Source organism: Rosa chinensis, chromosome 5, assembly GCF_002994745.2.
Source record: "Rosa chinensis cultivar Old Blush chromosome 5, RchiOBHm-V2, whole genome shotgun sequence".
Classification (NCBI taxonomy): Eukaryota; Viridiplantae; Streptophyta; class Magnoliopsida; order Rosales; family Rosaceae; genus Rosa; species Rosa chinensis.
This window is the reverse complement of record NC_037092.1, coordinates 24616821-24635136: the sequence shown is the minus strand read 5'-3', so window position 1 is coordinate 24635136 and position 18316 is coordinate 24616821. Positions and strand designations below refer to the sequence as shown.

Sequence of the window (18316 nt, the reverse complement as noted above, 5' to 3'; positions counted from 1 at the left end):
CTTTGGTTTTAAATCCCCAATTCGCAGTGTTGTTGTTCGGCATTAGCAGGAGTTGAGGCATAGTATCTGCATTCGTTGCTATCATCTCGTATGTAGGTTACTTGTTTAACCTACCAGATGTTATTTCAGTTTCCTATCTTAGTTTGCTCTGATCATCTTGGAGATGTTATCTAAATTCGTAGTATTTTATTCAGGGTTTATGATACAACTACGAGGAGTTTGTATCATTTAATTTGTGGATCTTTTTGTTGGGATATTTGTACTTGAGATGTTGTTTTATTTTACTTGGTTGTGAAGTTGGATTTAATTTGGGGAGCAAGGTGGTTCCAGAAGTTTGGAGGTGGATTTTATTATGTTGTTAGAAGTGTTTATTGTTTTTCTCCAAGTTTGGGTTGTCCACTTTTAGGGGAGATTCTGTCGAATTTTCGATAAAATCTTCTTTACAAGTGGGACTCGCAGGGCCATCTCCGATTTCAGGGTGAAATTTGGGGGGCTCCTATCAGTTTGGTATCAAAGCATTAGGTTGTAAGATTATGTAGGCTTCCTTTCTTTCTTGCTACTTTATATCAAAGTTCTAAAAACCCTAAGCACTAGTCAGACAGTAATCCGGGGCCTAGGGCCCAGAGACCTAGGCGGGGACTAGGAGGTTTTTTATTTTTTAGTTTTATTTTTATTTTTAGAACATATATTTGTATAAATAAATAAGTGTGCTTGTGTTTTTTTTTCTTTTTGTTCAATTATCTCCGCTTAATATCCAAGGAATTAATTATAAACATGTTTTGAGATTGATAGACATCCACGTGACTCACCAATTTGAAACACCAACTGCTTTTATATAATTCTTTAAACGATATAATGACTTTATAATGTTGTTTTTGAAAAGATAATGACTTTATATTTACTGGGACCTATATGCTAATCCTAATCTATTCTAGAAAAGTTAGGAAACATATGTGCCGCGGTGAGTCCATCTCTTCTCTCTCTCTCTCTCTCTCTCTCTCTCTCTCTCTCTCTCTCTCTCTCTCTCTCTCTCTCCCCCTGGTCTGATCTTCCAAAAGAGCTTCGCCGGTAATCTGAAAGTTCCTCCACGTATAGCCCCATCGACGTTCTTCAATTCTACAGCGCTCCTAATGACATTCCTCTCGCCCTACTCCTCCTCTTCCCCTAAAGTTCTCTTTCTCGTGATCTCGTCACTAGTGAGGCCAAAAGTGAAGGTCTACTCTTCCAAAACACAACCCATCGATCCTCGTTGCTTTGATCAAGTCAGAGGATTGGGTTTTTAGTTGAAAGAGTGAATCTTCATTATTGAGTTTTGATCAGGATTAAAAGACAAAAAAAAAGAAAAAAAAAGAAGAAAGCACCTGGTCGTCCAGCGCCTAGCGTCCAGGCAGACCCGCCCAGGTCGCCTAGGCTCCGTCTATCCCGACTAAGCGACCGATTCTTAGCCCAACACCTAGCTCAATCGACTAAACCAAAATCCGAACGGCTTTGAGAGGCTTAGTGCCTAGGCGCCGCCTAGGCCGTTTTTTAGAACCATGCTTTATATGCTTACTGACGCCTACCTCAGCGGATCCCCATCATATACTCTTCGTGCTAGTGTGTTAATTATGTTATATAAAGTAGATATGTTAAATGTCCTAATCCTTGAGCTTCTTAATTTTTTCTTCAGATGCTATGCCTCCTAGACTCCGAACACGTGGAGAAAGTCCTCCTGTAGATGATGAGGAGCGTCTGCCTAGGGCTTTTATGGATTCGTTCAGACACTTCTTTATGCAATTTATTGCAGCACTCCCCGGTTCACACTTAGATTTCACTATAGATCGTGCTAAGAGGCATAGGGTTGAGACTTTGTCTACCGCTACTACACCTGCAGATGCTCAGAGGTGGATTGATTGGATGGAGAGGTTATTCTCCCAGATAGAGGTACCTGAGAATAGGAAGGTGGGCTTGGCCTGGCATTGGTGGTGTGATATTACTAGAGATTTTGGAGATGCCGACCAGTTCACATGGGATTAGTTTAAGACCTATTTGTATAGGCGATATTTCAGTGATGCTCACCTTCACATAATGCAGGATCAGTTTCTGAGCTTAGAGGGAAAATCAGACCGTTTTGGAGTTGAGCAGCAGTTCCTCACATTGGCTCACCACGTGCTAGACTTGGTGCATGGTGAGTAAAATAAGATATATAGGTTGATCCAGGGACTATGTAGTCAGTATAAAGAAAAGATGTCAGGTGTGCCATACCAGAGCTTTAGCAAGGCAGTTTCCTATGCCATGAACATTGAGTCTTCCTCATCATTTGGTTGCTGACCTAGGGTCTTGGTGGCCCAAGTCAGGGTCCATCTAATAGAGCTTCTTCCACTTCACGTTCGAGATCTTCAGGAGGTAGTAGATGTATTAGTTCGGATTCGAGTACCTTACTGGATTTTAGAGGACTTTATATGGGAGGTGGTCAGTCAGAGAAGTGGCAGCTTAGTGACAGTGCTAATCAGCGTGGCGGTAATTCAGCTTAGTATGAATTTATTCTTTGGTTCACAATCTCTCTTTAATTAATTGCCAACTAAGAGGATGTTTAGCAATGCTAGTTATATTTTAGTCAAATTTTAGCTAAAAATCTATTTTGGTTAGCCACTTTTAAAATACATCTGCATCAGATCTCTCTATTTTAGCTATTAATATATATATATATATATATATTATTTGATAAATGAATAAAAAATAGTTAAGATATATTTATAAATTACATTAAACAACTTAAAATGAATGTTTTGAAAAAAAAAAAATAGAGAGAGCCTCATCTTACTCTCTATATTTAGGAGTGAGATAGCTAAAATTTAAAATGGAGAGCCATTTAGAGCATCTTTAGCAATACTAGCCATTTTTGAGTCAAATTTTAGCTAAAGTAGCTAAAAAGTCATTTTAGCTAGCCACTTTATAATTACGTTTGCATCAATGTTCTTTATTTTACCTAGTTTTGAATTTATATTATTTTTTAAATGAATATTAAATAGTTTAAATGTATTTATAAATTACATAAAATAAGTTAAAAGGAATGTTTTAAATTATAGAGAGCCTCATCCCGCTCTCTATATTTAGGAACGAGATAGCTAAAAGTTATAATAGAGAGTCACTTAGGAATCTGGTGCAGCTGCTAAAATAAATAAAAAAACTAAACATGTTCTCCAAAATAGCTAAGGAGCCACAATAGAGAGTCTGCTAAAGATGCTCTTAGGAGTCTAGTATAGCTGCTAAAATAGATAAAAAGCTAAACATGCTCTCCAAAATAGTTAAGGAGTCAAGATAGAGAATCTGCTAAAAATGCTTTTCAGAGTTTGATACAGTTGCTACAAATAATAAAAAGCTAAACATACTCTCCAAAATAACAAATGAGCAAAGATCAGAATCTGCTAAAAATGCTATAATAACTTTAACTTTAAGAAGCATAAGTAATTTCCAAATAAGAGAACAAAGTTTTCTTTTTTTTCCTTTTTCTTGAAAATAATGTTTGAAAGAAAAATAGATAGAAACTCAATTACACAATCTTGTATTAAGCAAAATTGATACATAATGTCTATTAATCTACACTTGGTTCACATAATCAAACATTCTATACTTAGTTATCATCTATACCGGTCTGGCTGCACCTGATCCGATTAAATGTCTATTGTCTCTCAGTCGGTGGCAGATGATATATAAGCCCCAATAATCCCAGACTCCTAGTGGAAGCCAAAGTACATATCCACAAGAGGGAAAAGAGATGCTAGCACTCTCTCTACATGGAAAAAATATAAGTTATGAATAGGCATTTGTGACTGATGTGCTATATACTAAGAATCTATAATCAAGGTATTTCAAAGCATACAGTCAATTGTGGTGATTTTTTTTCTACTTATGTTATATATATTTTTTAATAAATGGTTAGTAATTTTATTGAAGAGTTAAGTAGTATGAGTAGAGTCATATGGGAGTACATCATGTATAATACTAGGAGGCTAATGAAACCAGACCTCATGTTGGAACGACTCAAAAGCAGTAGCAGCAACTCTATGTGCTACATTATTACATGTACAAGGAGCATGATTAAGTTTTACTCCTGGAATACTCTTCATGAGAATCACTATATCATCCAAAATAGCCCCATTTTCATCAAGGTCATGGTTTGCACTGCTAATCAACTTAACTACTTCCAAGCAATCACTCTCAATAGTGACATTTTACAGGTTCAACGACTTAGCCAAGTCCAGCCCCTTTCTGATGGCAAGTAGCCAAGCAGTCACTGCTAATATACTGATGTTATATTTGAGATGTGGTAATTTCTGGAGATTAAAAAAAAAAGACACTATTTATCCTAGTTTACACAATTTAGGATTATGTCAAAAATAGGTGTATAAATTAATGCCCTTTGAATTAATGAAATAAAATTCATGTATATTTAAGGATATTTGATTTATGTGTCTGACCCAAACTCTAGTAACTTGTCCAAGTTGTAATAGAGTTAGTCTTACAGATATTCTCGGAGATATCTTATTCATTGTATGATTCTATTTCCATGTAAGGCTCATATGCTCTGGTTGTAATCCTCTATATAAAGAGGTCCCTATTATCAATGAAATCTTAACTCATTCTCTCCCAATTTCTGATTTCCTAAAACATGTTATCAGCACAAAGCCTTTAACCCTGAAACCTCAAAATCGTAACCTTCAAACCCTAGCTTCCTTCGCTGCACACCTTGAAGCCCTCGATCCCAAGAGTTTAGAACCATCGGTGGAACCAGCAGAACCTGTCGGAAAAGCACCGAACATGCCATCGGAAAATCTGAACCGGCTCTGTTAGCCTCGCCAGTGCACAAACACCTCGCCTGCAGCCTCCGCGTAACATTCTTCGCATCAACAACCCGCAACGGCTTACCCGAATGGAACTTCTCATTCTGGCCTCCTCTAGCGACAAGACCACCCGTGTTTTGAAGCTCATTCACCGTACTTCAAACCCTCCAAACTGTGTTACACAAATTACAGCGAGGACGATGAATCAAAACATTGAAGAAATCATACCTTGTTTGCTTTTGAGGATGATGTGTAGATCAAGCTCGAGGAGGAATTCGTCAGATGGCAGTCATAGTTGTAATTTTGTGAGTGGACATTTGATTTTAAATTAAATGTGCATGCAATATTATCTTCTGAATATTAATTTAGGGGGGTGTATTCAATTCAGATTTTAAAAGACTTTGTTTGAGTTTTTATAATCCATGGATTTACTTAATCCACAGATTGTTTAAATTCTATATGGACTCTGATTGATTTTAATGGATTGATTTACTAGTATTTGTTTAGATTTTATAAATCCTAGCTTATGATGTTTTTGGTAGGTTATTTTTTTTTTCTTCTTCTTCTTCTTTAATTAAGCAATGGATGTATAGATCCAACTATAATGCTATATCAATGACAAGAAAGTATGGCAATCTACCATTCTTTATGTTGTGTATAATGATACATGAACAATAAGAGAAAACTAACAAGCCAAAATGTTACACAAAAAATAAAATAGTAAACTAATGACATAATTTATTTCATATCTAATTTACAAAAGAATCATGTGTGTATGTATCATCTTAATAATACCATTGAAAGTGAGCTTCATTAGCTAAAAGGATTAAGGCTTCTAGAGCTATAGTGATAAAAATAAAATAAAAAATTATTAGATGAGAGCAGGGGCAGAGGAAGATAGTGGGAAAATAAGTCTAAGCCAAAATGGATGAGTGTCATCTGTTGAGTCTTGCTTTTTTTTTTGGGTGAAGAGGTTTTTTATTTTTTGAGTAAGAAAGAATCCATCAAAATCTTTTGGAAAGTGGTTGGATTGTTTTTGAGTTTTAATATGTATAAAAAGCACTATAAAATCCTCCAAAATCCAGCATTTAATGAAATCCTTAAAAATCCGTATACTTTTGAATATCAGCATATTTGAATGGATAATTTTAAATCTTAATCGAATACATCAAGATTTTAAAGGACTATTTAAAATCTCAATTGAATACCCATAGACTTCTAAAATACAAAAAAATCTTGTAGACTCTTAATTGAATACACCCCCTTTATTGTATTAATTTATAGTATGATATTCAAGTATTCGAGTATGGTTGCATTATCAAGAATTCGAGATTTCATAAATTGTGTTTTTTGAGACGTACTATTTTTTTAGCATCTATTTATCATATCAATTTTTATGATGATATTTAAGTATGGACGATTTATCGAGATTTGATGAGTTATGTTTTCGTTGACATGATTATGATTTATGAAGATGGTGAAGTTGATATTGTTTTCATTTCCAAAAGTCTTTATTATTTCATCAAGCTATTTGAATTTCTAACTATTGAGATTTGCTTTTGGAAAGACGATGGTTTGATTTAAATCTTATGAAAGATAATGAGTTTAAGTTTATAGTTATATAATTGAGGAGGTAAATTATGAAAGATGATGATGTTAGCGCATGCATGCATTACCTGGTCAGTAATATGCGCCAGAGAATAGTCTGGTTAGTAGTACCCTCCAGACAATATTTTGGTCAGTAGTACCCTCCAGACAATATTTTTGACGGCATAAAAATATTTTTGAAGGAATATTTCTATGGAAAAAATAATTTTTTTGACCACCAATGATGGCAAAATGTAGTAGAAAATGCTTGTTATTCCGACGACTGGTTGGTAGTAGAGCATTTATGACGAGAATATTCCTGATCGCCATAGATGAACATTATTTCCGACCAAATTTAGTCGTTAGAAAAAATGGTTCCTGTTGTAGTGAGTATACCCTCCAATGCGTCATATGGTCGGCAATACCCTTAAGCCATCACCTCCTTCTATTCTTGTTGATAGTACCCTCCGATGCGTCACCTAGTCGGCAGTACCCTCTAGTCATCGCCTATTTTACGATGTGAGTATTTTAAATGAGATTTCTAAGATTTCTAAATGATTTTGAGATATTCTATCATGTGAGGATTTGAAACAATTTTTGAGATGATTTATAGCATGATTTGAGATTTCAATACTAGAGAATGATTAAGAGTAGATTTGAAATAGTTTGAGATGCTTGTTTAAGTTGACAGTTAAAAGTATTCTTCTTTGAAATCTTAATACATGCTTTGGTTTTTATATGAAAGTTAAATTGGAAAAACATTAAATATTTTATTTTACCTTAATTGCAATTAATTATTTTTCATCCACTCACTCTAATAGTTTTTTAAATGCTTTCCTCTGAGCTTTTCGGTTTTTCATGCCCAGCCTGTATTTTAGTTGAGGTCGGGCGTGCATAGGAGCCGAGGCATAGTGCCCACCACCTCTATCTTCGTCGTAGGTTATTGTTTAACCTACTTATGTAATACATCGATTAAATACTTAGATTGCTCTGATCACCAAACTATTGCACTGAGATGTAAAGTGAAGCAAGCCGAATTTGAATTTGGCTGTTGGGATCCTTGAGTTAAAATATTATTTACAAGTTTGATATTTAGGTAGTGCATTTTTAAGAGTAATAATGTCGAATTTTCAGTAGAATTATTTCTGAAATGGGTCTCTACAGAACCACCTCGGATTTCAGGGTGAAATCTGGGTGGGTCCTGTCACCCCTCTCCTTTAGGCTTATTCTTGCTGCCCACAAGACGGCCCACTGTAGCCTTGTTGACGCAAGAAACTTTTAGCATATCATTCTTCACCAGAAAAGAGAGAACCGACATGAAATCCAGCTCCACTGAAATTGTGACAACTGTGTTAAGACTCATTGTTTGCTTGCAATATGGAACCAACGCCATTCATAACAGTTTGTTTCAAACTTGTGATCTGCACTGCCTTCTCTGTTCCCACCATCGCCTGTGATGGGGAAATCCTCACCTCAACCAGTTTTGGCTTGAACATGTTAAGCTGCTGTGCAGATAAACCTGGAACAGTGAAACTGTTAGACTTAATTAAGAGTTGCAGTGAATAGATTTGGGGCAGAAGCCCTAGCCACCAAACCTGTAAGCTGCACCATACTCTAACTACCAGAACTTGATCCAACCTTGCTTGTAGCCACCACAAACATTCCCTTCTTGGAATCCTAGAACCTAGGTTAGGTTAGGGTTTCCACTACCAAGCTCCACCTCGAGCCACTAACGCATCCATCAACCGGATGCTCCAACAACCCACAGACTTCACAATACCCAACCATCTTCTCATACTTGAACTTCACAGTTGCCTCTACCTCGGAGGTAAATTCAAATAACAGTGTAACGTCCCGAACCTAAATTTACCAGTTTACTAGTCATTTTGACAGTAAACGATAATTTGTTTTACTTTTACTCTTTTTCGGTAACTTTAGTGACCCTAAAAGTCGACTTTTTGTTCGGATCAGAATTTGAGAAAGTTTTCTTCACGGAAGTTGTAGATGACGTTAAACTAAGCGCGTGCATATGTGGTACGTAAAAATCGGAGCTCGTATACGAAAGTTATAAGCGAGAATGTGAACGTTACTGTTCATGGTAACTTTCTATATATATAGAAAGTTACTGTGGTAGATTTCCATTTCCGGAAATCTACCTTCTCTCTCCTCTCCCCCGAACTCTCTTCTTTCCCTTTCGGGTCCTTCTTCCTCCCTTCGATTCCGCGCATTCCGGCCACCAACCGGCGTGCAGCCGGCCACCACAAGAGCTCCTCCCTCCCCTCTGCACCCTAGTAGCCTTAGGTTGTGGCGATTTGGCCGAGAAACCTTGAATCGAAGCAAAGTTCCTCATAGGTGCAGTTTGGCTTTTTCCGGCAAATCTTCCATTTCCGGCCGTTTCCGACCACCAAATTGGGACCGTAGGAGCGCCTTGAGCCGGCAAACGTTTCCCCTAAGGCCTCTTGCTCTGATTTGCATCGTGGAGGTCGAATCGACGAAGAACATCCTAGGGTCCGAAGCTTGATTTCTAGGTTTTCTTCATCGGTTTAATCCGAGCTCTTAAAGGTAAAATTGGGACTTGTTGCAGTTGAGAAATTTGTTGGGTTTGTTGTTTTGCAGCTACTGTCAATTTTTGGTGGCCATCGAAGGTGGTGGCCGCAGGCGCGTGGAGGCGTGTTGGGCTGTGTTTTAATTCCAGTTTTTAGACCATTAAATCCTATAAATATTGTAGAGCTTGTATATGAAATTTGGTGAATTTTGGAGAAGCTTGGAATTAATTATGAATTTTTGAAGTTTAGGGTTTCGATTATCGAATTACGAGAATCCGGCCGTCAGATATCTCTCGGTTCTGCCTTGGAACCTTTAAATAAACGAATTGGTATTAGTGGTATAATTTAGGTTGCATCCGAGGAGAAGTGGAGATGTAATTATGAGGAATTGATTTAGGAATCGTATTAATTTGTTGAATAACTATTCACGGAATATAATTGTGTACAGGGCGATGTACCGAGCTATTGCTCGGCGAAGGAACTCGTATGCGTGATCGCCTGAATAGTACTGTGAGTGGACTTTTGTTTTTAAATAATGATGCATGCATTTAATTCTTGAATTAGTGCTCTATTTAATTATCATATTATCTTCTGAGCATAGGATTGTTTAAAATTTTGATTTATCTCGTGGAATTACTTTCATTGACGATTTTCATGAAGTGATTATGAATCATTCCGGTTGTGATTTTCGGATATTAATTTTGTTATGCTCGGATTTGAAATTATGATTTATGTTGTTTTTCAATAAAGTATTTTCCAGGGTATTTTCCAAAATGGAATATTAGTTCATTATTGAACTTCCTTGCTTATTCATTATATTGACCCGAGAATATTTTGGCGTGTGGGACACGCCGTTGATTTATTGATCTTTCCTATTTATTTATCGACTTTCGATTTTGGCATTGGGAATGCATTGATGATGATTTTAGAATTGGTTTTGTTTCGGTTTACGGGGATTACGATTTATTATTATTTCTCGCCTTTTTGCTATTGATTTGGAGATACTTTTGGCGTGTGGGACACGTCGTTGGAAATTCTTTTACGAGAGATGGGGGAAGCCTTATGTATTTTGGATTTACTGAATTTTCGGTTATGTTTCCCTGTGCCATACTGAGGGGTGATTTTATCATGCTAGCATTGATTTTTCCGCCTTTGTGGCGCGGTGATGGGATCAATGTAGCCCTCCGCCTTTGTGGCGCAGGTTACTGTCTCTGTGACAGTAATTCTGTAGCCCGGTATCCTATCGCTACACTTAGTGGCGTAAGGGTATATTACGGGAGTAATGGGAGTACTTTAGCTTGAGAGGCTCATTCGTATGGCTATCATCTTCCCCTACTTATACTATTTTTGACTAGCGGGGACTAGTCTGAGTTTTCTTAACCAGCGGGGCTGGTCTTATATTTTCGAGTATTGAAATTTCAATCTTTTACTCTGTTGTTGTGGCTAGAGGGGCTAGTCGGTTTTCTGGAGTTCAACGTTTTTCGGATTATTTTCTTAAGTGTTTTATAAATGTTGCATGCATCCAGATTTTATATATATCGAAAAATGTGGGAAAGTATGAAGTTTTATTTTGTTTTATTCATATTAAATTATTTATTTTTGTCCACTCACGCTAACGTGTTTTTCAATTACTTTCCCCTGGGCCCTTATGTTTCAAATGCCCAGTTTGCAGGTGAAATTAGTTGAGGTCGGGCGTACATTGGAGTTGAGGCATAGACAACAGCGTGGCTTCCGCTTTTTTATTTGATTTAGGTTTTCCTTGATCACCCTTGCTATTAGATTTGCTCTGATTACCTGAGGAAATTAATGTTATTTTAGTTGTGTTTTGTGTCATATGATTTTGGTTGATGTTGTTTGGGGGAGCAGGGTGGCTCCAGGAGAATAAGGATGGATGATGTAGAAGTGTAAATTTTCTTTCTACAGGTTTTGGGTTGTCCACTTTAGGGGAAGTTCTGCCAAATTTTTGGCAAAATTTCTTCTAAGGTGGGCCCCGCAGGTCCAGTTCGGATTTCAGGGTGAAATCCGGGGCGGGTCATGTCGAACAGCGGTAGATATACTTGCTTTACAGGATTCGATATGCGGTACCGAATCTGAACTCGTGCCGTCCCACACCAGATCACTGGCTTATCTTGTCCTAAAACCTTCCCCAAGGTGGAACCAATCATCATCACCGCCACTTCTATAAACAATGCCAGTGGTAATCCAAATATCTCTACCCCAACTAGAATTCCAGTGGTCGAAACCCTAGTAACATCAAACAAGCTGTCGTAATTTTCCAATGCAAGCATACACTTCCCAAAAAACCACGGACCTCCCATCATAATCTTCAAACGCTTAGATTTCTTTTAAAACAAAGGATTAAATTCAGTTTAGTCCCTCAAACTTTAGGCCAAACATCAGTTTGGTCTCTCATCTTTTTTTTTAATCAAACTCATTCTTGATCTCTCAAATTGCATCAACATCGTCTAAAATTTGAATCTGGCGCCAAATACGACGTCATCCGCTGAGCTGTCGCTGACAAGGAGGTCATACATTTCTAATTTTGAACCCACAAGAAGGGCAAAATGGACATTTCATATTTAATCTAATTTCTATTTTTTTTTCTCTTATTTTCTTTCTCTTCTCTCTCTCTCTCTCTCTCTCTCTCTCACACACATATTCCCAGACACCATGGCTCACAAGCTCCCAGTTCCCACTACCCACCACCTCAACAAAACTCCACCACCCTCTCAAAATCGGAGCAACAGTGATACTCCCAGCTTCTCCCTGATGTCGACGTTGCGCTCGTCCATGAATTTGCCCAGCGGCGAGTAGTAGATCTTGTCGAGGGCTACCATGAGGAGGAGGAACTGGACGGCTTGGATTGGCAGGGTCAGGTCAAAGTCAAAGAGCGCCGCCTTCTCGATCTCAGCGGCGAGGGATGACGGAGCCAGGGTGAGGGAGGTGGCAGCCACTAGGGAAAGGGATTTGAGGGATTGGAAGAGGTGGAAAGCATCCAGGGAAGGCGAAGCGGGTCAATCCGGGATCCGAACTGGAGAGAGATCCAAATGACGGATTCGAATCTGGAGCTACAGGAATCGGGGTGGGAGGAGCTGAGGAGAGAGGCCCGCAAGATCGAGGGAGATCTTGACTTAAAGCTTTCTTCTTATGCTAAACTCGGACCTCGGTTCACACAAGGAGGAGGTTCATTTCTGTCTTCTTTTTTTTTTTGATGTAATTTGTTGGTTGTTGAATGTAAGTTGTTGATTTCTTGGTTCTGTGTTGTGGGTTTCTTCAATTTTCGGTTGTGGTGTCTGCATGGCATTTTGGTTAGGTATTGGATTAGTGGGTTGTGATGATCGAAGAACTCCCCCAAATTAGACTTGAACATCTTAACCCCGCTGACATGATCGAAGAAAAATCAGCAGGGATGGTGGTGACTGCGGCGGTGGAGTCGTCGGAGATGAGGGGGTTGGAGAGAGAAACATCGTCATTTTGGGAGATGGGGGTTTGGTGGCAGTAGCTGAAGCAGTGGGAGAGGCGGGTGTAGAGGAGAGAGACGGAGAGGAGGAGGAGGGAGGAGATCACTGTGCAAATGTACACGCTGTAACGCCGGGAACGGATGCTTCTCAGCATTTCGGGGTGGGTTTTGGGTTGCAAAAATCGGGTTTCATCTGAAGTGGACAGAGTGAAGAGAGTGAGAGAGAGCAAGAGAGAGAAGAGAAAGAAAATTAGAGAAAAAAAAATAGAAATTAGATTAAATATGAAATGTCTATTTTGCCCTTCTTGTGGGTTCAAAATCAGAAATGTGGGACCTCCTTGTCGGCGACAACTCAGCAGATGACGTCACATTTGGCGCCAGATTCAAATTTTGGATGATATTGATGCAATTTGAGAGATCAGAGATGAGTTTGATTAAAAAAAAAGATGAGGGACCAAACTGATATTTGGCCTAAAGTTTGAGGGACTAAACTGAATTTAATCCTAAAACAAAACACAAAATGGTTTGCCTGAGCTCTGATTGACAGACGATTTTGCAAACCCTATACCTTGGACATCGTCCCCATGAAAGCCTTTGGATCCGCTTTCTTCCAACCCTGCAGGAAACAATCCCTAGCATAGAAGTGGGTCAATATAGTCGAGCCTCCAACTGCACTGAACGTACTTCCTCCGAGATAGCCAAGGTGGCAACCAGCCTTGCAAAAACTTTGTCCACCTTAGTCGACGTTTGAATTGATGTTGAGATGAGCGGCAGAATAACCCTAGATAAAGCACTTAGTTTCTCTCTTTTTAATTTCTTGATGGCTCTTATGATGAGAGAAGTTGTTTTTATTTTTTCTACTTTTACTTTTTATCTTTACAATCATACATATAACTGGAGCGCTCGAATAATCATTTATTCTCTAGGATCATAACAGTTCTCCTGTTAATAGTAGCAGAATTAAAAATAACAGTTCTCCTGTTAATAGTAGCAGAATTAAAATAATTTTTGATTCATTGTGGCTCCTAAAGTTCATCATCAGTTGTAGAAATTTCCATCCTAATTGCCCGGATAGAGACTTTGGCCCATAACAATTTTATGATGAAATTAAAGGAAAGAATTTAAGGGAAGCAACAAAAACATCACTAACAAAACACTAGTAGATCATGTGATTTGTTTCCTCGGGATTGTAGCAATCGGCATCCAACTTAGAAATTCCACGTAATTTTCAAGTAAATTTTTGGAAGTTTTACGTGTTTTCTTCATTTTTGAATTTTTTGACATGAATTGTCAAAAACAACTGTCGGTACCCGTTGTGGCTCCTAATGCTCATTATCAATTGTTAGAATGTCTACCCACATAACAACAAATTAAAACCCTGTTCTTCTTATCAATCAAATTATAAGGAAATTTTTTTTTTCAATTTCAATCGGTTTTCTATTGACTAATTCTAGTGTACCAAACAAAATTGTTTGATCATTGGGCCTTGCTTATGTCTTACTCAAAGAATTGAAAGGGAATTTAACATGTTGCTAGAATTTTGGAAACAGACCTTTAAGGTATTGCATTTGGCCCGTATCCTAGTATGTGATAAAGGGCAAAAAGGATAAGGGAAACAACAAAAACATCACCACAACAAACACTAGTACATTTTAGATATTATTTATAAGTATCATCACTAAGCATTATTGGCAGTGGTGATGGTTTTCCTATTTATAAGAAAGAAATTTCTTTTTGTGACAGGACCTCCTCCACAAAGCACCGAAACCTCAGCTTGATGACACACGTGTAGGCGATTTAATTATATATTGTTGAGCATTTAGAATACTTAAGCCAAGTTGGTAATGATCATTATTTTGTTTAATATAACTTTTGCTGTAATGGAAAATCTTTGAGGGTCAACCAGCTCATCTTAAACACTGTATATAATCTCACCATCCACCTACAAAAAGTCAAAAATCAAACTGTTCAAACTATGTTGGAGACTAGGTAGGACTTACAATTTAATTTGAGTTATTGGTCTTTGTTTGTGTAGCATTCAAAAGGAACCAATCCCTTGGAATGAAATAATTTGGATCCATTACAGTAATAAATGATAACAAAACGTGTTGGCAAGCAATTGAACAAGATAGTCCATAACAAAACAAGATGTATGGCAAAACTAATTTTACCCTAGCTATTCTCTCTTATGCATCTTTAGTTTTCTCAATTGAGAGTGATGATGTTTGTCTTTTCTTTAAATTTTGTAGGATGTATATATTTATGAAAAAATATTTGGTGCACCAACGTACACTTACACCAACATAAATAGACGGTTAGGTAACATTAAGTATATATTTTTATTATTAAAAGGAATGTTGTCTATAAATATCAACTGTTGAGATTTACTGTATCTGTTGGTTCACTTACACTGTTAGTGTATAGAAGAATTTTTCATCTTTCTTCCAAAGACATTTTGTGGCATTTTTATTTTCAAAAAAAAAAAAATTGTGGCATTTTAATCCCACATAATCGCTTTAGAATTGTGTGTTCCTTCTTTATTCTTTTTTTCCTATGATCAAAATAAAAATACTAAGGTGATTATATGGATATATCAAAAGCAAATAACACGTAGATGCTTGATGTCGTGAATAATAGTAGTCATTAGTCATTCTGTGAGGTACCGGATAGAATCCTTCATTAGTTATTGCATAATTCTATTACAAAAATAATATAATTGATCCTCTAGGATACATTATTAGACTCACCCTAGACTAGAAGTGAAATGAGTAATCTGGACTCTCGAGAGTAAATGCAAACGCTAAACGCCTAATCCCAATCTATTAACTCGGGTTACCTAGTCCACAGGTAATGAACCATAGTACTAATTACGCTAATATAGTCGATAATGATTGCTTTGATGATGGAAGCACAATAATAAAGATATGGAAAAACAATAAACTACTATTAACACTATCTAATAGTACCATTAAAGCAAGAAAATAATTTGAGAGAGGAAGAAAAAGAGGAGCTAAAGCACTTTCATTGGTCCCATACCATGTCTCCTCACTAGCCATAGCCCCCCCCTTGATGTGATCTCCAAATATTTTTTTTTCTTTTCTTTTCTTTTTTTTCTTCTCTCTTCCACTCAAATTTTGTTTTCTTCTCCCCCCAAATTCCTTTGCAGCTTCACTCGCCCAATAATCATGTCGAGCAACAAAGGAAAAGATGTAGCAGAAGCATCGTCTTCTTCGGCTAATAATTCTGCTTCTGCTGCTGGCGACGATCATCAACAACAGCAGAAGCAGCCGCCGGCTCAGCTGAGCCGGTACGAGTCACAGAAGAGGAGGGATTGGAACACATTCGGGCAGTACTTGAGGAACCAGAGACCCCCGGTCGCTCTTTCGCAGAGCAACTCCAACCATGTGCTCGATTTCCTCAGGTACTTGGACCAATTTGGGAAGACCAAGGTGCACTTACAAGGGTGCGTGTTCTTCGGGCAGCCCGAACCTCCCGGACCTTGCACCTGTCCGCTCAGGCAAGCTTGGGGCAGCCTAGATGCACTGATCGGACGGCTCAGAGCTGCATATGAAGAGAATGGTGGGTTGCCTGAAACTAACCCATTTGCAAGTGGAGCTATAAGAGTGTATCTGCGTGAAGTGAGAGACTCTCAGGCCAAGGCAAGAGGGATTCCGTACAAGAAGAAGAAGAAGAAGAGGAATCTGATCAAGGCCAACCATGATAACAGTAGTAATCCAAACTTCACCACCATGCAGCAGCGATCTTAATCGATCCACCTCAACAATATATGGTAATTAATTAATTTCATGTTTTAGTTTCTTGCTATAAACAGTAACTTCTTGATCTGGGTATGAGAAAATTATATGTTTTTCAAGTAACTAGATGCTGAGTTTCTGTTTTCACTTAATTTTTCAGTCCATTACCGTTTTGGGAATGAAAAAAAAAAAAAATCAGGCAAAAAAATATAAATAGTGTAGGGTAAGTGGATGATTAATTTCGTAGTATATTCATCTTCAGATCATTTACTTCGAACCCTACGCCAAGAATTTTAAACCCTAATTTTGCTAGTACCTATTGTTAGCTAGCTTTTATGAGAAAAAGACATCATAACAGTACTACTTAACTTTGCTTTAAGTTAATTGTCTCAATATATAAAGAAAAATAAGTAGATTCTTTCATAAACATACTAAGGTACAAATGGATCTCTCTCTCTCTCTCTCTCTCTCTCTCTCTCTCTGTCTCATGAAAATTAAATCATGGGGTATTTTGTGGCTTAATTTTGAAGTTTAATATTCTCATTAGAAACATATGATGTTTGCTTTTTTGTATTCATAGCCCTTTTGGGATTCTGCACGATTTTCTGCCCGCCATGAATGGATCGACATAACAACATTATACATAATTATATATCACTGTTAATAATATTCATGCACTCATGAGTCATGATATATACATATACACAAGTTACACATTATATAATATCAGTGTCATAATTTATGTAACGTAGGGTAGACGAAATGCTTGGTGTTTTTGACATTAACCATCACTAAGATCTCATCTACAGTACCATTAAACACTAAATCTTCTCTGAAGCTTTGTCTTGATCTGACATTTTAATAATTTACAGTACTTTCTTGTTCCTTTCTTTATATTCACCGTGATGGGATCGATGTCCTTTTCTTTCAAGATATATACAAATAATTGGCCTTTGTACAGCTTAATCAGTTTGTCTTTAGTCTTAATCAGATTAACGCTGGTGGTAACCTTTAGCCTAAGTTGCTCAGTGAATTTGGGATAAGCATTACACCACCGCTTCGTTGGATTACATTTTATCATCAACGCATCCAATTATGTCCCATTAACTCACTTTCTTTGTGAGTGTTTATGTTTCCGCCTAATATTTGTTCAAATAATTTACACTGACAATGCCCACTGCATGTTAATTAGCTTAATGCTTATAGAGAAACTCAAGTTGTGCATAAATAATCACTCTATGATAATTGTCCCAAAAAAAAAAAATCTTACTTTATAAAAGTCTCATAATTTAAACAAGTTAGGCTTTCAAGTATATTTTCCGACACATTATCAGAGCTTTATTTGGTTGTAGGAGATATTGGGTTTGAAAACTCAGTTCCATAACTTCAATTCTTGTTGGTTTGCATTTTGCTGATGGTGATGCTACACCAATGTGTCTCTCTTTATATGCATCTCTTTGCTTCTCAAATGCAGACTATTTTCCCCGACACATTCTGTTACAATGCATTGATTTGGTGGATGCAAAACCTTAATATATTATTAACTTGACAGCTTAAACTTTAGAGTTGTAATTAATGGTTGTTTATTAGTATAATCTTAGTGACCCTTAATTCGAGACGTCGATCATGCATGATCTCGACAGCTTTCAATTTCAGTCCTTGTTTGATTGCTGTTTTGGAAGATGTTGGTGAGGCTACGTATTTCTCTTCCTCTGAATCTATTTACTTAAATTTAACTACCGTATTCTGATTGTCAATTTCAGGCGCCTAAACCCAAATGCACCATCAAGCCTTGGAGCTCTACTGTTCTGGATATATTATGCAATACTCAACTCCATGCATATGCTACCTTTCTTGATCCGCAGATGTGAAAATGCATATGCTACCTTTGATCAAGTCAATCCTTGTTTATTTTCTTTAAATTAGCACTTGTTTATTATTAATTTCAATGAGAATTAAGACGTGAAGTGTCAGTAAAGATGAAGCTGCACTGGAGATGAGTAAGTAAGTTCCCTTTACAACTTTCTTGTAGGTTATTTAGTCAGCAAATTAATGTCATATATATGTTTAAGTTTATATTTACCATGAACATATATCATCAACTCTCTCGATTGATGCAAGAGTACTATATATTGTGCTTCAATA

The 18316-nt window shown here is 37.3% G+C and overlaps 1 protein-coding gene across 1 annotated transcript; it reads left to right on the top strand.

Moving 5' to 3' along the window:
- Nucleotides 1-15460: 15460 nt before the first annotated feature.
- LOC112201984 (protein LIGHT-DEPENDENT SHORT HYPOCOTYLS 10) lies at nucleotides 15461-18316 on the top strand. Its single transcript, XM_024342907.2, has 2 exons — nucleotides 15461-16206; nucleotides 17935-18316. Exon 1 carries the CDS (start codon nucleotides 15602-15604, stop codon nucleotides 16181-16183), a length of 582 nt encoding a protein of 193 aa, XP_024198675.1. The 5' UTR covers nucleotides 15461-15601; the 3' UTR covers nucleotides 16184-16206; nucleotides 17935-18316.